This window comes from Stegodyphus dumicola, chromosome 8, assembly GCF_044657685.1.
Source record: "Stegodyphus dumicola isolate Sdum_Otavi_A_Nest chromosome 8, ASM4465768v1".
Lineage (NCBI taxonomy): Eukaryota > Metazoa > Arthropoda > Arachnida > Araneae > Eresidae > Stegodyphus > Stegodyphus dumicola.
In genome coordinates, this window is record NC_140775.1 from 129,261,638 (window position 1) to 129,285,596 (window position 23,959).

The window sequence follows — 23,959 nt, forward strand, 5'->3', positions numbered from 1 at the left end:
AAAAAAAGTGAACATAGTGAAAGAACCTCACTTAATTTAGCACAATACATTACTTACTAAGAATGGGAGGCCTCCTACATAACTCTCCAGGTTTATATAAAAAGTGGTATTCTTTCCACCCAGTTGCCAAGCTATTACTGCCTTCAACAACTATTTCAGGTCGCCCATCCACACCAGTCATTCTATTGAAAGAAGGAGGGTTCTTTTTATAGGTTTAAACACAAATAATAGCACAGACAAATATAATATAAAATTGTAAAAACTTCCCTGAATTGAATCTCCATTAAAATGCTCATTTGCAAATATACAGATAAATGCACACATACATAAAATGCAGTTTCATTAATTTAAAATAAATCCTTATCTAATGTTAGTATCTTAACTGGACCATCTCCATTTTTTAAAAACATTGGTTTAAATAACTAATTTTGACTAAAGAGTTTCCTTATTTATGGCAAATAACTGATGCATATTTGAAATTTATAAGTAAAAGGGATGTTAGAGAAAGATATAAAGAGCTAGAAATGCTAACATTTTTTGAGTTATCCCCATTTACTGAAAATTTTCATTGTGATATAAAATGTTTACAGCAACATCTACACTTGTTTTATTTCTGATGACATGAAGTTAAGCAACTTGCCGTCCTCTCTCAAAACATGCAAGTGTAAACTTAAACTTGCATGTTTTGAGTTGCTTTTAAGTTACAAATGGGCAAAACCAACCACGCAGATATCCTGTTCGCCTGGGTTAAAACACAGGTCATCTACTAGTGTTCAGCAATCTAAGACATTTGGCCACCAGTGGGAAACTGGAATACACTCCCCAATGATCAGTTATAAGTTTAATTTTATTTTACTTCAGGAATTATATTATAAACCTTAAATTATAACATTAAAATATATATATCAAAATATCATTTTCTGAAGGTGTACTTTATTCCAAGCAGAAATAAATTATCGTATTTGCCGGCGTATAAGACACACTTTTTTTTTTTTTAAATAGGTCTGAAAATGGGATACATCTTATACGTCGATATTGCGTCTTATATACTGATACTCAGTTTATTAATGGGCCAAAGCTTCATGGGATGCTTTGAAAACAGAGACAGTGGTTAAATCATTTAAAGTTAGGCATTAGTAATGCACTGGATGGTACAGAGGACAATTTGTGTGTGGATGCTGATTTAGAAGAGGTCTCAAGTGACTTTAGACTTAGCTCTGGAGATGAGTGTCTGGGAGTTGACGAAAGGTTTCCTAGATAGATTGGGTATTTGCAGAAAGTATTACTTTCTGTTTGCATTACTTTTATTTTTAAAAACTGTAAATTTACTATAATGATCCTTCAAAAATCTGTATAAAAAAGGAGATGCATCTAATATGCTGGCAAATATGGTAATCTCTCTCAAATATCCAGGATTTCTCTAAACAGAAAAAAGTTAAATACTAAAACCTGGAAATTTATACACCATTAGAAAAAAATTTATATAATAACACACTTCATCAGCATTTAAAATATAAATACCTGAAACAATTAAAATTTACCATAGATCATACAACTACAAATTATATGCATGTTGAACACACTGTTGACAGAGCAAAAGAAGGCTCAGTGTTTTGATATACATCTCAGAAACAAACTGGAATTGCCAATGCACAAACTCTAATACTTATTTAATTCATTATCTCTTTTGGATTATGGCTTTTAAGTTTATCAGGCTGCCTCAATACCTAACTTTTTTAATATTAGTTATCCAATTCTGTGCTGCCAGAATTATTACAGGTCTGCATAACAGTTGTTCACAAAAGGATTTTATTATTTGTGGTTATCTCCAGCCATTACAGCTTAGGAGATATATGCATATATTTTAGTAGAAACAGAAGCTTCAGAAATAAAAAAAAAATACAAAAAAAAAAAAAAAAAAATCTTAAATTTACCACTCAGTGTATAAACAATCAGAAGGAAAAGAGATAAAAAGAGAATTCTTCTAGAAACGTTGAAATATAGATACCTAACTCTTGTTTAGGTAATAATGTCACTGTAAGACCAAGTCATTTTTAACAGACACCATTTTAATTTATAACCTAATTCTTGTCAATCCTAATACAAACATCTAAAAATATGTCAAACAGGTTTCTGCTGAAAAATGGGAATGTTCCATCAAGATAATGCAAGACACCTGTGTCTGCATTCACCGGCTGGACTCAAATAGGATCTTTAACCAAACCCACAATATAGCCCCTACATCGCTCCTTTGGACTTTTACCTTTTTTCACACCACCAGCTACATCTTGCTGGAGCTGTCTTTCATTCTACACAGGACGTCCAAAATGAGGTTGATCTGTTTTTGGACTTTTGAGGGCCAAGTTTCTAGGCCGAATGCTTTGAAAAACTAGCAAAACGTTGGCAGAAAATCATAGATTTCGGTGATGATTACTAGATGCACCAAAGGTACTGCTTTCATTGTTTTTTCCTAACTTTAGTAAGAACGCTTTTTGGCGGAAAACTTTTGTTACAACCAGATATCATTGTGATGGCTAATTTCCCATGCTATTTGAAAATGAAGAAATATACATACTACAGTCAACCCCTGTATCTATGGTTTACAATGGAAGAAAAAAAGGTCCTTGAAGTTTTAGAAGGTATCCCAAGGGATAAACAACCTATAGCCTTTTATGAAACTCAGCCATAAAAACAAGCTAAGCACTACATTCCTGACTATATGCATGTCCATACTTTTCCTACCAGATGTAACCAAATAGAAAAGGGAATGAAAATTGAACCTCATGGTTCTCTCACTTCAGAATTGTATGTTTCTTTATCTAGCCCCCCCCCAAGATAGCTATAAAAATGTCAGCAGAGGGTCATGGCTATCAGTAGACAAAACATCTGACCTGCCTCCAAATATATCGATTTTACAGTTAAATTTCTCAGTTTTTTTTTCATTTTAACACTTTACCGACCGGCCGTCGATTAATCGACGTTTTCTTCTCAGCGCATACCAACCGGCCGTCAATTAATCGACGTTTGCTCCCCAGCGCTTACCGACTGGTCGTCGAATAATCGACTTTTGATCTTTCTGTTAAATTTGGTTAGGTTAGATTGACAAGTAGCAAGCATTTCACATTCTTTATTCAGATAATTGGTGCTTTTTTGTAAGCTTTAGCCCTTAGAAATGAATGGAAAGGATAGTCTCAGAGAGTTTTATCTCGACGACCTGTCAGATTGTCTTGACTGCCGTTCAGAAAGTAGTACTGATGACGAAAGTGATAGCTGCAGTATAGCCATTCGAAAGCGACGTCCTGTACCGCTAATATACAGTGATTCAGAAGACGAGGACATGAATAATAATGTTGAAGACAACAATGATACATGGTCAACGAACGACAAGAGTATAATTTTGGAACCATTCGAAGGCAGCTCTGGCGTAAAAAATTATGCCAAGTTCCTCCGAAAGCGTAATGGAGTCTAATAGATATCATTATCAAATTGTGGAAAAATATAGAATTACATCAAAAACGAAAAAATGGAAAGACGTCACGGTGACTGAAATGAAGAAATTTTTGGGTCTGATCATTCTCATGGGACAAGTAAAGAAGGACGTTCTCTATGATTAGGGGTCTACAGACCCATCTATAGAAATGCCGTTCTTCTCGAAGATTATGAGCAAGAATAGATTTTTACAAATAATGCAAAGCTGGCATTTTTGTAATAATAATGATATTTCTCCCAATTCGCTTAGGCTGGTGAAGGTCCAGCCTATCATTGATTATTTCAAGGAAAAATTTAACAACGAATATAAAGCACATCAACAATTGTCTCTAGATGAATGTTTAATTCTGTGGAGAGGTAGACTGTCAATCAAAACATATAATCCGGCAAAAATTACAAAATATGGAATACTGGTTAGAGTGCTGTCTGAAGCTCGTACAGGATACGTATCCAACTTATGTGTGTATGCCGCTGATGGAAAAAAATTAGAAGAGACAGTATTATTGGTCATTGGACCGTATAAGAACATGTGGCACCATATATATCAAGATAATTATTATAATGGTGTCAACATAACTAAAATTTTTTTAAAAAATAAATTGCGAGTGTGCGGGACAATTCAAAAGAACAGAGGTCTTCCTCAAATACTTCAAACGGTCAAGCTTTCAAGAGGTCAACATCAATTTCTTAGAAATGCCATTATTCCATACTTGTAATAAAATATATACTTGTAATAAAATATATTACAAGTATGGAATAATGGCAAAAGGAATGTAAACATGATATCGACAATACATTCTGCAAAAATGGCGGAGTCTAGAAACAGAAGCAGGACATCAGATTGCCCCATACAGAAGCCTATTTCAATAATAGATTATAATAAATATATGAAGGGCGTAGATCACACAGATCAATATCTGTCCTATTACTCCATTTTTAGGGAAAAAAAAAAAAAAAAAAAAATGGACGAAACGTGTTGTAATGCTCTTCATCAATTGTGCACTTTTTAACTCCTTTAAAGTATATACAACTTTGAACGGACAGAAGATTACATATAAAAATTTTTTGCACAAAGCGGCACTTTCATTGATAGAAGACTGCGAAACTGAAGAACAAGGTAAGGATCTACCTAATTCCGAACCCACAAGAACCACATCCCGGACAACTGGCAAATTTCAGAAAGCATAAACTAGTAAATATAGTGACCAGCGGTCAATGTAAAAAACCCTTATGACAATGCAGAGTTTGTGTAAGTAAAAAAAAACTAAGCAGAACGGTTTTCGCTTGTAAATACTGCAACGTCCCACTACACAAAGGTGACTGTTTCGAGCGCTATCATAGTTTAAAAAAATATTAAACAACTTCTTTTTTTTGACAAATATTGTTATATGGATTATGGTTTATTTTATGTAAATAATAAACTGAAAACAATTGTAATAGATAAAATAAATATTGTTTAACATTAATATGATTAAAGTAAAAGATTTTACTAATTTTCGTTACCCTACAATAACACGAAGCGTACAATTTTACCAGAGTTTAAGAAAAGCGCATATATTCCCGCACGTCAGTCTAGGCCGAATCCGATCCGGTGCCTCGGACGATCTGCGGCTGAGCGGGCGGTGAAAGGGCATACTATGTTGAACCGCTACTGGTCGGTAAAGTGTTAACAGTCTCTCTATTCTCATTAGCAACATGCTACTGCAAATCTCACAATCAGAACTCCCCCCCCACTTTTTTCTTTTTAATTGTGTTACTATGATTTCCAAACATAAGAGTAGTGATGCCACCAATGCTTCTAAACTTAAGGAACACTTTGATTTCTTATCAATTAGGAGAAAAGCAAAAGTGCATTGTTATATCAACTATGCAGTACATGAAGTGATGCAACATACAACAAATTTTATTATTAATACTGATAATATTTTATTATTTGAGATTTGCCAATTAGAATGCATTAAATTAGATATGCCATATAGAATATATAATTTGCTCATTCTACATAGTATTTATCCTTATTTACAGTTATGTCCTGTAATGAATTACTCATAGATACAGAGTATCCTGTAATGGAAACTCACCTTCTGAATAAGCCATATGCATTAGCTATTTGGAATTCATCAATTCTTTTATACCACTGCTGAACCACAGGCCATAAATTATTACGAGTTCTGTTGTCTAAAGCAGAATGTGGTACCTACAAAAGACCATTTCACTTGCATTGTATTTCACTAAATGCATATTTTAATCTATGAATTGAAATCGAATTTAATACAGAAACAGGTAAAATCATAAATAGCATTATGAACACCCCTCAGCAATGAATGAGAGTAAAACTTCTTAGATTACTAGAAGCTCTTAATAAGCTACATGTTTTTATACAATGTTAACTGTCCTAAGCAATGCATATTTTTTCAGCAGTAGAAATTTATCTCCCAAATCTGATGGAAATTTAAAATGGAATGACCATTTATTCCAACCACTCATGTGCATTAGCTTGGGTTGAAAAAACACTCCCCCCCCCCCCGAATCGCTATACCCTGGAAATTTTTCCTATTGTCTAGTTAAACAAAATGGGGGAATTCTTTTTTTTTTTTTTTTTTAAGTATTTAGTTTGTACATCACATTCAAAGTCTTGAAAGATAGTGAAATTTTGATGTTTTTCTTCAATTTTTACTTCCTTGTACGAAGTAAAGCAAATATTATTATCTCAAAAAATTCTGTGTATTATATTTCAACAAAAACCATTTTGATCACTTTCGAAACCATCTGAACTTTGTTTTTGCACAACATCTGTATGTACAGACAGAATAAAGGACTGTCTTTGCCAAAAAAAGATTGTAAAATGAATTTAAAATAGATTCAGATGAGAGTTTTTTTCTTGACGTACAGATGTACGTACCTACGTATATTGCATAACTCAAGGAAGAGTAACCGCAGAACGTTGATATTTTGGACCGCTTTAACATGTAGTTGTGCACCTCCCCTTTTCAATGCAATCGGCTGCACCAATCATATATATATATATAATTTATAAGATCATACAACATTTGATATATATTTAAACAAATAATAATTTTAGCATAATATGAAATTTTTTTATGTCTCATTAATTAATACTGAACTAAATAATGCCATTACTTACAAACTCACCAATATGCAAGAAAATGTTATTGCAAAAAACTAAAAGCATTTCATAAGAAACTACAAATTTCACAACCATCTAGCTACAATAGATTAGCAAATCTATATGCTCTCCCAAAATTTCATAAATCACCACTCAAATTTAGATTTATTGCAAATGGTACAAATAATCATAAAAAGAATATAGATTACATATTAGCAATTATACTTAAAAAAATCTGTAATTTAATCCAACAACTCGTTAACAAACAACACAATTATAGTTGGATTATTTATAATAATACTCCAGTTCTCAGCAGTTTTAAAAGTTTAACAATCAAGAACATTAACTGTTATGACTTTGAAAACCTTTATACTTCTCTATCATTAGAAGAAATTTTACTAGTTTAATGCAACTCCCACAACTTTTTCCTGACATACTTGACATCCTTTATATTGAAAAATGGAATAATTATCTGAATTGTGCATTATTTAATAACTACATTAAATTCAATAATAAGATCTTTCAGCAAGTTAGAGGAATTCCTATGGGAGCAAACAGTTCTACACAAATTTGTAACCTATTTCTTTTTACTTTTGAATATAAATTCCAACTAAGTTTAAATAAAAATTAATTAAAGCTATTTGATCATACTTTTAGATACACAGATGATATTATAACCTTCAATAATAATTCTACTTTTGAGCAATTCAAAATTTACCCAAATAGTTTAACACTTAATAAAACAAATACGAATCAAGATACTATTGAACACCTAGACCTGCAAATTATGAAACACAGCAAAATTAAATTTTTATGATAAAAGAAGGAATTTCCATTTTCATATTATTAAACTAATTAATTGGAACTCTAATATCTCTAGAAAAGTAATAGAAAACACGTTTCATAACCAAATAATCAAAACAAAAAATATATGTACTGAAATAGACAATTTAAAGGAAGAAATAATAAAGCTAATTAATGTTCAAGTTGATAACCAAGTACCACCAAAATTTATTAATTTATATATTAAAAAGGCAGGCATTAACTTTATAATTTTTTGGCTCTTTTTGATATGATAACGTTGTCTTAAACCTTAGCTGGAGGGTAATGAAGGATATAGAAGAGTAGAGAAATTATCTTGTAAATTTTTATTGTAAATAAATTTGTAAATATGTATATTTAATCAATACTGGATTCTTTCCTTTTACTAATAAAGGGCCAACTCTTTTCAAAAGTCTCAATTGTAGCCCAAATTGAGTGAAGATTTTAATCTTCTTCTTCTAATTTTCCATACTTTAGCCAGTATTTAGTTAAGTTTTGATTTACCAGTTGAAATCAAGTTAATTAAACTTTCAATATTTTCTTTCATTAAATATCAAGTTAATTAAACTTTTAATATTTTCTTTCATTCATTTCTGGGAATTTTTTAGAGGTTTTTTAAGGACTTCGTTTCAAAAAAATTTTAGAAAATTTTTTACATTTTAAATTTTACTTTAAAACTTCATTTTAAAACATTTCATTTTTACTTAATTATGTTAATTATTTGCATTGCAATATTTACACAAATTTTCAACACACATTTCCCATTACAAACAGTTTACATTTATTAATTCACATTTAACTCTATTTTACTTCAAGCAAATTTAGATCTCTTGATTGACTTAACTCCCTAAAAAATTGATCGTTTAGATTAAAACTTGAATTGCATACCTTGAATGCATTTTTAATTCTTAATTTAATTTTTTCTAGATTTATTTATTTTAATGTTTGTAAAAAAATTTTTAATATAGCAAAGATAGCAGCTTGGCACTCAACTTTACCTACATAAGCGCCATCTATATAATTAATTTGAAGAACACACTTACTTCTCTTTAAAAACACTTTTTGCAGACCACAACGCTCATATAGTAGGTAAGTTAGAATTAAAACTTACTATTTACTTGCTTTAAGTATTTTTTTAAAAAAATTTTATGTAGTATTTAAGTATTTTCTAGATATGAAATTATTTTTTAAGTATATATTTGCTTTTTAAAAATTGTGAATTAGTTCTTTTTGTTTCTTATTAGTTTATATGGATTATGTCTAGTTCTTTTTTAGTTTCTTTTTATTGATATGCATATTTGTGTCGGGGAGGTTTCTGTAGACAAGGAATTCTAAAATACATTGGTTTCTAAATTATTTTTTATAAAAAATTAATTTTTTTAAAATTTAATTTTTTTAAATAAAAAAAAAGTTTAATTTAATACTTGACTTTACTTGCTTTTTTATCAAAAGACTTCATTAGTATTTTTCTTTTTAGAACTTTAATTCTTAAATGCTAATTTATAAGGGTACCACTTTATTGGTATTTCTTTTTGAACATTCTTCACTTTTTACTTTTGGTTTTAACTTTTACCCTTGCCTACATGAATGACGAAACACGAATTGAATGATCAGAGAGTTAGGTTTGGAGGCAACTTTCCCTTGATAAGTGTGTCAACAGTCATTCACTTATGCATTTAAAAAAAAATTGTTTGAATTAATTTTAATTTGCTAAATTATTGAATTTATTTTCATGGATTGTTTTTGCACTTGATTTACTTATACTTCTGAATTTAAATGATATTGTAGATTAGTTCGAGAATTAATTCTTTTATATGTTTGCACATTTTTTTATATATTTTTTTAAAAAGTTTTTGGCTTTAAATTTAATTTTTTACTTTTATACGTATTTGTTAAAATTTAAATTTAAATTTGTTTAAATTTAAATTTCATTCCTCATTTTATATATATATATATATATATACAGTCAAAAGTCGTTAATTCGGACACCCATAATCCGGAATGATCTATAATCCGGACCTCAAAGCTACAAACTTTCTGCGCATGCGTCGCGTTGACGCATGCGCGTAAGACCTTTACCGCTGCTAATTTGCGTGTGCGCGTGCGCAAAATACGTTTACGAATGCGCGTTTAATGTATAACGGACGGGATAAGCTAAGCTAAAATTATCTAATTATCTATTTCAGTTAATGTTGCAGATTGCGTTGTTCCTTAATCTTCGAATTGGATCCGGATTATTATTTTTTGCAGACTGTTAGAGCAATTTTATAAAAGTAAGCTTGAACTTTCGATTATGTCAAATAGAATTTCCGATATATATTTACTAATATGTAAAGGATATACAAAGCGAAAGTATCTTTCGGAGTCCATTAAACAAAAAGTGGAATTGCTGCAAAAAATGGATAAAGTTTATCTAAACTTTAACGTGTGTTTATCTAAACTTTGTTTATCTTTAACGCTGCGGCGGCGAGCATTGAATTGGAAGTTGATCTGTCAACACTATCCTTATCTTAAGGGCAGATGTTTTTATTTTATTCGGCTTATAATTGCTTACTCAATGTAGTATTTCATCTCGTCTTTGATATCATTTAAATCAAATGCCTCGTCGCTTCCGATAGCGAAGAAAGTGACAGAGGTTATTGAAAACAAAAAAAATTCGATTGACAAATTAGTCGGTATTCTCGACACAGCAATTATATCACTTGAACAGCGGAACTTTGTAACTGAACAAGAAATTATGTTTGTTTATAGAATTAAAGAGAATGTATATAACATAAAAAACGAAGCAACTTAAACAACTTACATTGAAAGAAATGTTTAATAAAGTAAACAAATAAATATTAAGCTTTTTTTTTTTTGTAAATTTTGATACCCTTTAAATCATAATTGTTCTTTATTTCGTAAATTACGGTTTCATATTTTTAATTTTATAATTTCTGCATGCCATTTCACCAGATTTAAACTGATGATCGATAATCCGGAATCGCCGAAGTCTCGACGAGTCCGGATTAACGACTTTTGACTGTATATCATTCTAACTCTGTTACCTAGCTTGGTGTGCTTAGTTTATTTTATTCTTATATGCTGGTAAATTGTGAAATTTTTGCTTTAAAAGTGATTGAATTAAGTGGTTTTTATGTTTTGGTTAAGGTTTGTATACCTTTAGTTAATCTGCATGCAATAGTTGTAGAATTATCAACAATTTAAAAGCGACCCTAGGTCTAATAAGGCCACCATTTGTTTACATTTGTTACATTTAAAACTATATCTTTAATCTATCCAGATTAGTGGAACAGTGAATTACGTCAGTTTATGCTCCAACTCAAGTATCTTTTTGTCCAATAGGACCAAAAGTTAACTTTCACTTTTGTGCACCGAAAATTTAGTCTTCCTGCCTGCTGCCTGAATTGTTTGTTTTTGCATAGAAATTCTAATTTTAAGTGTACAATTTTTTTAAATTGTATTTTACAATTTTGAGTGAAGATTTTTGCCTTGCCACAAAGTGAGAACTTACAAGGATTTTAAGTTTTACGAATCTATTTTATTTTAAGACTTTACTATCCTCTCTTATTTTCCGTTTCCGCACAGAATAAACGTGAACAGATTTGGTTATGCAAATTCAAATTGCAAATTGTTAGGTATTTAAGCTGTGGCTTTTAGCCAAGAGAGAGAGACTTCTAACCACCTTACCTCGCATGCACTTTTCAGTCAGTTGCTGTCTGCCTATGAGGCCAGAACTTAGTTCTCTTTGATACCTGAAGACATATTATAGTTTCTCGCATTCTGCTTACTACATACACTGATGTGAAGTTTAAAAGGCCAATCTTCGCCTTACTAGTCTTTGTAAATTATCTAAGTTTAGTTCTTATTGTTCGAGACCATAAATACTGGTTTTTGTATCTCACAGCGTGGGAATGGCTGTAAACTGTGAGAAATAAAGGGTAATTAAACCCTTCCAATTTGTGTCATATCTTCTACATTTGCATGAACATAGTTTTAAATAAATGCCCTGTTCCTACTCAGAACTTCAGTTATGTTTGCAAAGGCAATTAGAAGAAATAGTAGTCCTGATAAGCTGAGTTGATTGAATGAAAAATATATCTCTCATAAAATTTAAGGAAATATGCTTACATGAATCACAGCAAAAAAATGCTTATAATTCAATAGTCTGTACAAGGAAGTCAATGTGTTCACATCAGATATTTTATAATTACTAAACTCACTACTATCGAAACACTACAGGTTCTAATGATAATTTTGGGGCATGAGGAACACGAAGAAAATTTAAAGCCTGTATATTTATTGTTTAGACATAAAGCTTAAAAACATATTTTTTTTTTTGTAAAAATAGGAATATTTCATAATTTTTGCCACAAACCTTTTTAAATGTTGACTATAATTATAAAACATTATGTAATTATATCATGTAACTGTAAATATTGTATATATTGTAAATAGTATGTAACTATATATATATAATAACTATACTGATATGCAAAAATTAAGAATGAGAAATTTTTTTCAACAGAACATTGTGAAAAAGCTTTCCAAAAGCAACACAAATAATACCATAAGATCCCCAAGACGTAAGAACATAGATAATGTAAGCAAAACTTCCCAAAACAGAAATCAAAAGGAACTTAATTGAAAAAGCAGCATAGAGCACAATGCGATAAAAGTCTGAAAAATCTATGTGACAGGTGTCCAGCAAGACACCTGTCATAGTCCGGGATCTGATCTCTCCTGACTACTGACTGCGCAGGTTTCACATCATCTGTGCATGCCGACTATGAGGTTGTCAATGAGCTGTTGAGGCACTGCTGTCCATTCTTCTTGTAGCACCACTTGCAGCTCCAGAATCGTTAGTTACATGCTGCCAGGAATCTCCCTAAAAAGTCCCATATATGCTTGATGGGAATTATTCCAGAAACCTTGCTGGCCAAGCCATGTGTTCAGTCGCCTCAATCTTCAACAGCTCTTCGAGAGTAACTATATGATGAGATATAGTGCTGTTGTCCATAAAGAGGAACTGAGGACCCATAGCACCTCTGAAAAGACACACATAAAAAAGGAGGACCTTGTAACAATAGCGGGCCATGGGGACCGAACCCCATTGGAAGATGTGAAGGTTGCTATGGCTACAAAGCATCATGCCTCCCTAAACGAGAACTCAGCGACCTCCAAAGCGGTCTTTTCCGATGATATTGGAGGGGTTTACTGCAAGTCCTTCACTCTCTCCAGATGTGTATGCATCTAAATCGCCCACAGGCTAAATTTGCTCTCATCTATAAAGATTACTCAACTCCATTGATTATCTGTTCAATTCTGGTGTTCCCTGCACTACCAAAAACTCCTTCTCTGATGAGATGGCAGTAATGATATATACCATACAGATTGTTGTGCAAACAATCACCATTGTGCAGCCTACCGGCCATGGTAAAACACAATATTGGTCGTGCACTTGCGAGTTCCATGAGTCTTGAGATTTCTCCCACTGTTTGCCACCCGCTCCTTCCTGCCCATAGGGCAATATACTGGTCATTCACTGCCATGGTTTCTCATGGATGACCACTGACAAACCATTGAATAGCTGCTCTTGTAGTTTGAAATGCTCTCCTAAGTCAACACACAATGCTGCGAGCAATCCTGAACTCCACAGCCACACCTGTCAGACTTCAACCTTCCTCAATCTTTCCAATGATTTGACCTTCGGTAAAATTATCCAGATGTTAGATTGTTCAACATTTCACACTGAGGTAGCAACTCGATGTCGTTCAAACTGATATACGTCGTGAATCAGCTTCCCAGAACTCACACCACCAGTGATCTTTATACCCCTCCAACACTCCACAATTACATATAGCTGCATATATGTGCATGTCCCAAGTCAATCTCCTGACTGGTCTCTCAGTCCACTCTGCTGATAAGTTAATTTTTCAATTTACTCCTTAATTTTTGCACACCTGTGTACAGGGTTTGTACACATTTCTGTTAATGGAAATTAAGTACTTTTAAGGACCATTAATGAAAAAAAAAAAAAAAAAAAAAAAAAAAAAAAAGGGACCTATGAGCAATTGGGAACTGAATAAATTCAATAAAAAATATTACCTAAACTTCACTATTGTAATACCATAATAAAAATAAATAGATTCGTAAGTAGGCTACATTTCATTAAACATAACTTAATTAACATAATTATTGATAAGTTTTAGAATAAAATAAACTTTAGGAAATTTATAAAGTAGCATTAAATATTTTACACTTATAATAGCTTTATATATTTTGAAAGAAGATAAGTGACATTTTATTTATGTATTACTAACAGTTAGTTTATGTTTTTTTTATTATTATTATTTATTATTATTTTTTTCTTTATTATGTCTCACTATTGTCACATATTCGCTCAGTCTAGAGGTTTAGTAAATAGCTGGTAGATTTTATGTCAAGTGGCATAGTTAAAATGAGAAGTAAAATTACAATCGGCATGAATCATAACAAAAGACTGGCTGTTGTCACCGCTGCTGCTTGCTTAGAGAGACCTGCTGATCAGAACAAACCTGAAAGGCCAGATGTAGGGATGGCTGGGAAGTTTTGAAAGTTAGCTGGGTTCTGTCTGATGCAGTTAGCGTTGTAGCTTCGTGTAGAACTCCAGGAGTCGTAACCCAGTTAATATACTTTAAGGTTCTAATAAGCCATTAAAGCACCAGAGGTGATATGCAAAGATAATTTTTAAGGGTAAGCAGTTAGTTATAAATACTTAAATTAGGTAGTTAGATAACCTTAGTCATTACGGATTTACATGCCCACTATTAAATTTTATTTATTTTTTAACAATCTTTGTTAAAAAAGTCCTATTAAAATCCCACTCTAATAAAATTTCACAGTTTGAAATACATGTAATTTATGACACTGATTCTTAAATGATATTAGGATAATTACACATTAAATGCTACAAAACATTTATATTTTATAGTAACAACACACAACAAAATATTTAGGCATGTTTTTAATTTGAAGCCTTCCAAGATATTTTGGCTAATTTATATTGATTTCCTTCTCTTTAAGCATCTTTTCTAAAAATCAGAAATTTATCTCAATATGCAAACCAATATTATTATTATTAATTTCTGCTACAAAGTCAGACAAATATTTAAATAAGCTTCTTATTTCAAAAGGACTTAAAACATAAAGGCATGTTCTTATGTTTAAAAACAAAAAAAAACAAAATTTACAGCTCATGGTCATGTAACTAAACAAGAAGAGTCTAATTCAAACTAAAAATGTGGACTAGTAGTCAAAGACTATACTATTTTATTTTAATTTAAGATGCTCAGTAACTCTATCGTCATAACAAATTCAAATGTCGGCAACTATAATGCAAAAACGAATAATTACAAATTGTCAGAGCTGGCAGAAACTAATGCAGCGACGAAGCAGAGGCCAGAAACACTGTCTTACACTCCAAAAACCTCAGTTTAAAAACTGCCTAAGTGATTTGCATTCTGGTGAGAAAATAGAAAGAAGAAATTATAGTAAAGCCTGAAATTATAAAAAACTGGGTAATTTAATAATAATAATACGTATGCTTGAAGAATAATTTTCTTTATGTATTCAGTTTCTTTCTTCAACATGTTTCCTTTTCATGTTAGAATTTTTTGATTTAATTAAAGATTTCTAACATTATGAAGAAACTAAATGCATTTACAATGTATAAAAAAAGCTGCTAATTTTATTTCTTTAGTAATGTGAACATTCAGAAGAAAAGTGAAACATATATGGCAAGGGCCAGTTACATAGCTGGTATGGCAGAGCTTTTAGAATTTAGTAACTCAACTAGAAACAAAAAGCAACAAAAACTAGAAATGGCAAATCTTTAAAATTGAGAGCAGGCATTGGAAGCAAAATTTAGAAAGGCACTAGGCATCAGAATTTAGGATCTGCAGAGATTGCATTAAGTGGGAAAATGCCTAGTGCCAGCTCTGTAGGTAATGCATTAAGACATATTAGATGAATCTTTTAAATTGTTAGTTTTAAATTTTTTTATTAATGAAAAAATTCCGTTCTGTAATGCCTCTCCATGTGATATGATTAGAAGCATTTCTGAAATTTTCAATGCTTGTGTCTAGTGAAAAATAGAGAAAATAAAGGGAAGTTAACATGTTAAGAAAATGATCTTAGTATCAGAAGGAAAACGTTCAACTATTATGTTTTCATTGTTCTTCCAGACGTTCTTTAAAAAGTAAGATCAATACCATGGATCAATACTATGGAGCCATTTTTCTGGAATTGTGGGTCTATAAATCTTGCCTTCAAATCTTTCTAAACTTTCCGAGTTGCAATGGCTTAAATCCTAAAGAAAAATTCCTCCTACCAATTCTGTAACAGCAAAAAGCCAGAAATATTTTGGGAGGGGGGAAAAAAATCAAAGGGAAAAGTGTAAAATTAATTTTATAGAGAAAACTGATGCATATTCTGAGACAATTATAGGGAAAAAACTCTTAGCATGAACAAATTAAAAATACATTTAATTAATTACATAGCTATTTTGCTCTTGCTAAGAGCTGTTTCATAAATTGTGTTTTATAGCATAACTTGTTTATTTTTCAGATTCAAAATATTGTACACTAACTGGCTAAAATGGAACTTCATATAATATGACAGCACAAATTTTAAATGTTTTATTTTAATGTTATTTTTTAAATATAATTTCAGTATATTACCATTATATTATTAATGAAATTTATCAATGTTACAACGTTTTTAAAAAAATCATCGACAAATTTCCAGCTCTCAGAATTAAAAAAATTTCTATAAAAACTGAATTTAGAACAGCTTAATAAAAAAATTCACATCCCCAAAAGCAAAAAGTTGTTAAAGAGCTCTTCGTTAAAGAAAATGAAATAATTTCGAAATGCTTATATTTCACTTCTTGCTCAGAAACTTTAGTATCCCACCATTTATATTAGAAATAGGAAAAAATAATAATAAACCATGAACACATTCAAAAGATAACCATATTTGTCGGTGAATCACCAAAACTATTCCAATGAGAATTCACACTCAAAATGGCAGTAGTAAAAACAGACAGAAATTTCAGATGATTAAAATTAAGGACCTTCGGCCAACATGAGCCAAAATTAAGGACTTTTAAGGACCAAAAATCGATTCCAAAAAACCTAAGGACTCTTAAGGACCATATGAACCCTGAGTATACTTCACTTATCACATCCGATAATAAAAGCAAAAAAATAATAATTAAAAGAACTCGTAATAACAGATATAATTTGCAATATCAATCTGTTAAGGAAACACTAAGTGGCCTGTGCTTTGATGAAAGAAAAGACAATTAAAAAAAAAAAAAAAAAAAAAAAAACTTAAAGCGTTTTTGAAGAACTGAAAAAGAGGACCATTATTCTTTCATACAAGAACCAAAATAAAAATATAGAGATAAGAGAAGGAACATTGTGAACAAAGACATCAAAAATATGTTACACCCAGGCTGTAGAACAGTGTGTTAAACTTGTGACCGAAACATCTGAAAAGGCGAGTGATGTTGATGCAAGAAATGGCTTGATTAAGATGAACCTATTATCATGATGTATTATGTGAAAATTTTCCAAAAAAATTACTCTTTTGAATAATAAAATATAAATAAATAAATACATTCACCATTTTTTTAATAAAAATGAAAAAATAAAATTACTAAAAATTACAAAATATTGCTGTTTTTACAAAAAATTGTGTTTGGGGGCATTTTGTGCTAACAATGAATACTCTGAAATTACAGAATTTAAGCTTTTTTTCACGTTCTTCATGCCCTAATATTTGGATTAGGAACAACTGCACAAGTTACATAATTATAAAAATTTGAGAAAAAAGGGAGGAGCAATATTTTGCTGTTTTTCAAAACTCTGAATGCAATTCATGAACAGAAGACATATTTTTATATGAAAACTTTTTTTTTATTTGGCTTAGCTAGTGAATAATTTTTTCAGGGTATAGCGATACAGCAGGGGAAAAAAAAAAAAAAAATTTTTGCTCTGCCTTGATGTGCACACACACATATAAAAAAGAACAGCATTTTGAAGACCTCAGATTACTTACTATCCCTACACAACTAAATTTAAAACAGAAGGAAAAAAAAATTAAATGCATCAAAAATTAAAAACACAAATGACTGTAACAGTTAGATAACATATGGCATTAAATACATCTTTAATAAATAATAACAAATCTGTATATGTTCACAAAAACTGTCAACTGAGTACATTATTAAAAAAGTAAAATAAAACATTTTAATTATTAAGAAGTGTATTTATAAATGCAATGCTTTGAAAATTAACTATGGGTGACAAAATTAAGGTTTTATCATTCAAATAGTGGCAACACTTGCCAAGGCTACTTTTAAATTCTTTCCATTCTTCTTGCCCATCAGTTTCTAAGACAATTTTATCTACTGATTTTAATTTGCCAGAGCGGAATTCTATATATTAAGTGAAAACTATACACTTACTTCAAAGTATAATAGACATATAGTGTCCAGTCAATTTATGTGATTCCATTTAAAAGAAAGAGAATGTTACTCACCAAACTTATTATGAATATCCAAACAGCTGCAACACTAACAAACAGAGTTCCAATAAGATAAAATATCTTCCTAATGATTCCAGGTTCAATCAAAGATCTAGATTTAGAAATACAAAATATTTACACTAGTTAATACATTAACATTCTTTAAAGGATTAAAAAAAAGTATTATAGAATAGTTATGCCAAATTTAATCAAATTTTCCTGCCCTCCAAAAGAAAGTTTAAAAATAATTTTTTTTTTTTTTTTGGTAATCCTTTGCATATTTGCCAACCTACGACAATAAAAAATCAGGAGATTTTTTTAAGAAATCGGGAGATTTTTCACAATGTTAAAAAGACTTTTTAAATGATGAAAATATAGTTTTTAATAATGAATTAATTTTAAATAGTAACTAATTCTTAAATGCAAGCAACACAAAAATACCTTACACATAAAAAAAAACATTTTTATTACTTGCATCGTTTAAGAAAATGGGAAAAAAAAAAAAAAAAAAAAACTTCAATCAGTTTTCGTACAAATGTTATAAACAGTGGCAGATTTTGCTTTCTTTAAGAAAGAAACTTCATAAGTTTGTTCATAGCAATTGCCACGTAGGCCTGCTTTCGCTAATAAAAGTTTTTCTAATGTGTCATCACTAATTTTAGATCTAAATTTAGTCCTCGTTTTCGCAACAACACTAAAAATCCTCTCACACTCTGCATTAATATGGGGAACTGTCAAGATGGCCAACATAATTTTAGACAGTTCACTATATTTTAAAATTCCATCAGCATCTTTCAGTTTTCCAATTAAACTCCACTGGATGTCAATCCTAGCTGATTTTATAACTTCATCCAAGTTTTCTAATTGTAACCTGCTGTTATGCAGCTGTTGAAAATGTTTCAATTTTCCCTTCCTTTTAGAACTCCTTTCAAGATAATAGTAAACATCAACAATGTGTTCATCCACATTTATTGGTAAAAAAGCTGCCCCTTTTTCAGCTGCTAAATTTAAGAGGTGACAGGTGCACCTCATAATCTGAAAATCTGAATTTTCCTTTCTTAAGATGCCTGCAACACCAGTCTTCAACACTGGTGCATTATCGGCACCAAGTGCTAAGCAATTATCCAGAGGGACTACATTTTCTGTTAAAGTTTTAATAATTAGCTGTGCTATAGTAAAGCCTGTCGTATGTCCTTCTAAAGTGGGGACAGAAAGTAAACTGCACTCATTTTCTGAAGACTCTGGATTAAAAAAAGAAACACTAATTGGATACAGTTTTGAATCGGTATTATTGCTTCCATCCGTAGAGAGGCAGAACGGAGCTGTTTTAATGCAATCAATAACTGAAGATTTATTTTTCAAATCCATTTCTTTAACAATTGCACCTGTTTCGGTTCTTGCACTTGAGTATTTCTTAGCAATTTCACTATTGGGAAACATTTTTCTAAATAAAGCTGCAGCATGATCCGATGCATTCAGTGGCAGGTTGTGCTCCAGTAAGAAGGCAGAGAACAGATATTCTGCATCAATAACTTTTTGGTCCTTCGCTTCCCAATAAAAATTAAATTTTTCGTTTTTTTCAAAACAACTCATTTTGTCCTTGTGTTTTTGTGTACGCACATGTTTGAGAACATCTGCCCTTCCACCATGCGAAATCGAAAAATCGCAATAACAGGCGGTACACATTGCAAATTTATTACATTTCCTTGAGGAAATAATGGAAGGAAAGCCAATTGTGTACGATTTTTGAAATGTACACGAGTATTTCACCTTTCTCGCAGGACATAAGAAAAGATGATAATTTCTAAAGCTATTTTTCCGAAGGCATGTGTACTCACACAACTCAGGACAAAATGACCGAAATAACTAAAGAACATCCAAATAACAGCTTGCTTTGTCCTCATTGGTTAACATATGCCAGGTGACACGCAATGGAGCACGATGCCCATTGGAGAACTGGAGAACGACGTTTCTGGATACGTATATGCTCTCACTCACAAAGCAGAAGTTATCTAATTCGCAAAGTTTTGTTTTAGATATAATCTAGAGAAAATTCAATTGCTTTCAGACACCCAAAATCACTTTTTTTTTTGTTCATATAACAAAGTATTAAGCCAAGTTCCATAAAAATTGTGAGAAATTTTAAGAATAAGAAAAAGTCAGGAGAAATATTTTGTAAATCGGGTTGGCGGGAGAGCGGTCGAAAATCGGGAGTCTCCCGGCTAAGTCGAGAGAGTTGGCAACTCTGCCTTTGCTATTTGATCTTCTTATTATAACAGGATGAAGTATCTTGCATCTATGATATCAGGAAGAATTTTCAAATTCACATACTGAATAATACAAAACTAAACTTAAATAAGCTTAAACTTGGATCAGAATGCAATATCTGCTTTAAAACTATTTGTAATAATGGGAATGGATGAATCAACACAATTAATCATGTTCCAATATAGGAAATCCAATACAACAATTTTGCAGGTTATGAGGTGTTTAAATTTTAATTATTAATTATAATCTAATAATGATTTGGTCATCCTATAGCCCTCTATAAATACTGTAATAGACTTCAGAGAAAAAAAAAAAAAAAAAAAAAAAAAGAAGAAGAAGAAGAAGAAGAAGCAGAGTTGCTGAATATACTACTTATATCATAATTGTAAAATATGGAATCAAAAATGTAAAATCATGTCCAATTTTAAACTGTAAGAAAGTGCAAATGTACAGAGCTTAATGAGCTGAAGCACTGTCTTGTATTTAAAAAACAACAGAAAAATTAATTGCAAGATACCATTTATTGAATTATAATAAATAACTACAATTATTAGGTTTCTCACAGCCTGGACAAACACTCTATTTGCTTTCCTACACTGGGATATAATTACCATATTTCCCAATGTATAAGACACACTTTTTTTTCTTTGGAAATATATCTGAAAAACGGGGTGCGTTTTACACACTGACACTCATTTTTGCACAACATTTATATCTCGAAATTTCCTCTATTCAGAGTTATGCGATTTTTTTTTTTCTTGTTTCTTTGCGGAGTGTAGGAATACTACAGTTCATTGAATGTGCATGCGCTGTCATCGACAATTACAACTTTCCAATTTTTGTGAAAGACTTTTATTTAAGTGTGGGAAATTTCTACTGTTTGATTTTCTTAAATTTGTTGGCAATTTATGGCTCTAAAACAACGTCGGCATTGCTATAACATAGCATACAAGCAACGTATGATTGCGTATGTTAAAGAACATGAAAACAGGGCTGTAAAAAGACATTTTGGGCCACCCCCAACTGAGAAAACGATGAGAACTTGGTGAAATCAGAAAGAGGATCTAAACAAAGCAACTCACAGTAAACATAATCTTCGAAGGGAAACTGCACAATGGCCTGAAGTTCAGGCAGAGCTGAATACTTGGAAAAACCACAGAAAATTGGGACTTTCAGTCTCTACAAAAATGATTATTCATCAAAAGTGATAGCAACTGATAGAGATATTGGCGATTTTACTGGATCAACGTCATGGTGCTCAAGATTCATGATGAGAAACCAGCTATGTATGCAGACTAAAACAAAAATATCGCAAAAGATACCAGAAGAATATGACAAAAAATTATTCAGTTTCATTGATTCATCATTAATGAATGAAAATGAGAAAATTTGAACTTGCACAGATAGGGAACATGGATGAGGTTTCTCTGACTTTTGACGTGTCCTCAAACAAAACTGTATATTCCAAAGGTACAAAAAATGTAAAGCTTCAGGGCACAAAAAAAAAAAACTCACTGCTTTTTTCTGCTATTGATTTTTAAAAGGAAGACACTACCCAAAGAAAAATTATCTAAAGGAGTGTTTATACATGTTCACGTAAAAGGATGGATGGATGGAGGAGGAATGAAGTTATGGACAGATAAAATTTGGTCGAGGCGCCCTAGCGGACTGTTGAAGAAACCTGCCCTACTAGCATAAGATCAGTTTAGTCTTCACAGAACAGAAGATGTTAAAAATAAACTCAAAGAATTGAAAACTCAGCTGTAATTCCAGAAGGCTTAACTAGTCAGCTTTAAACCTTTAGATGCCTGCATTAATAAACCATTTAAGGTATTTATGAAGGAGAAGTGGAACAGCTGGATGCAGTCTTCAAATTTTAAGGTTACACCATTAGGAAGAAGGAAGAGGCCTAGTATTTTGCAAGTTTGTGAATAGATCAAAGCTTCATGGGATGCTGTGAAAACAGTGAAAGTGGTTAAAGCATTTAAGAAGTGTGGCATTAGTTAATGCACTAGGTGGTACAGAGGGCAGTTTGTTATATGAGAATTCAGGTGCTAATTTAGAAGAGGTTTTAAGTGCCTCTTCACTTAGCTCTGGAGATGAGTGTCTGGGTTTCGATTAAAGAGATTAAAAGGTGTTCTTTCCCAGATAGATTGGGTATTTGCAGAAAGTATTACTTTGTATTTGTATTACTTGATACTTAAAATGCTATAAATTCATTATAACGATCAGTAATAAAGTTTTATCCTTCAAAATATGTATAGAAAAGGGGTGCATCTTATATGCTGGCAAATATGGTAATTGTATTGAATCCAGCCATCCACATTGTGAATGAATTCAAGGCAATACATTCCAAGTTTCAGTTTTTTTGCTTAAGTCCATTTTGTAGCTTTTACACCTGCCTTTTGGACATTTCCTTAGGGGGGAAATTAAATATTAGCATTCTTCTCCCTTTTCTATCTTTTTCAATTCTGGTTTGTGATTTTGGAAGTTAAAAAATGTTTGAAGTATTTTTATAGAAACTGCTTTCTTTATTAATTAATACTGAAATTTCATTTAATTACATATTTTTGGAATATGTTTTAATTTTGACCTGAGTTTTTCCTGTTGGAAAGTTGTCCCCCTTTCATGACTTAATTATTATCTCTTAATTATAGATATACATGTATTAATTTTCTCCCCAGCCTGTCATTTCATAAAGCTTTTATTTTATTATTCATTTATATGTTGTTTCATGTCTGCTCCAATCATCCAAATTCATGCTAAGAATGAAATATTTTATTCATATGACATGCAATCTTTTCTGTAATCCATTCATGAATATTTTTATTTATTTGAAACTCAAGAGTTTTTTTCAAAAGTTATTTCTTTCTTTTAGTAGCTTAGCTTGAATGTTGTACAACTGAAAATACACAGTGAACTGCAGTTATAAGTTATCTCAGATTGGATAGATGTTCAAATCTGGCTGATGGATGGAAGGGAGATTGCTTGGAGGATTGGACAAAGGAATCTGCTGATTAGATCGATTTGTTTATGGAAGATTCCTCATTCCTGAGTCATTCAGCAAACCTAATAACCTCAAGATAACCAAACAAGTAAGCATTACATGCGTGAAAATAAGCACTAATTAAAAACAAAAGTGACATTCTCACATAAACTACACACAAGTTGCAGTTTCTAGCAAGTTCAAATAATGAGATAAAAAAAAAATTACTACAGTCAAAAGTCGTTAATTCGGACACCCATAATCCGGAATGATCTATAATCCGGACCTTAAAGCTAAAAACTTTCTGCGTATGCGCCGCGTTGGCATATGCGCACAGGCGTTTTACGCGTGTGCGTAAGACCTTGACTACTGCGCATATGCATGTGCGCAAGTGCAGAATACGTTTTCGCCTGCGCGTTTAATGTATAACGGACGGTGTAAGCTAAAATTATCTAATTATCTATTTCAGTTAATGTTCATGATTGCGATGTTCCTTAATCTTCGAATTGGATCCTGCTTATTATTTTTTGCAGACTGTAAGAGCAATTTTATAAAAGTAAACTTGAACTTTCGATTATGTCAAATAGAATTTCCGATGCTGGAGCTTCCAAAGGATCTACAAAACGAAAGTATGTTTCGATGTCCAACAAACAAAAAGTGGAATTGCTGCAAAAAATGGATAAAGACATGAAGAA

At 31.5% G+C, this 23,959-nt stretch overlaps 1 protein-coding gene across 1 annotated transcript in view; it reads right to left on the reverse strand.

Annotated features, from left to right (window-relative positions):
• Window positions 1-23,959, reverse strand: part of LOC118185351 (lipase maturation factor 2-like) — a 138,899-nt gene that overhangs the window by 61,370 nt on the left and 53,570 nt on the right. The window contains exons 10-12 of the mRNA XM_035355193.2: window positions 18,026-18,122; window positions 5,571-5,686; window positions 58-182 (exon numbers count right to left, since the gene is read on the reverse strand). Of these exons, the coding sequence (XP_035211084.1) occupies window positions 58-182; window positions 5,571-5,686; window positions 18,026-18,122 (338 nt within the window). The remainder of the gene's footprint in view (window positions 1-57; window positions 183-5,570; window positions 5,687-18,025; window positions 18,123-23,959) is intronic.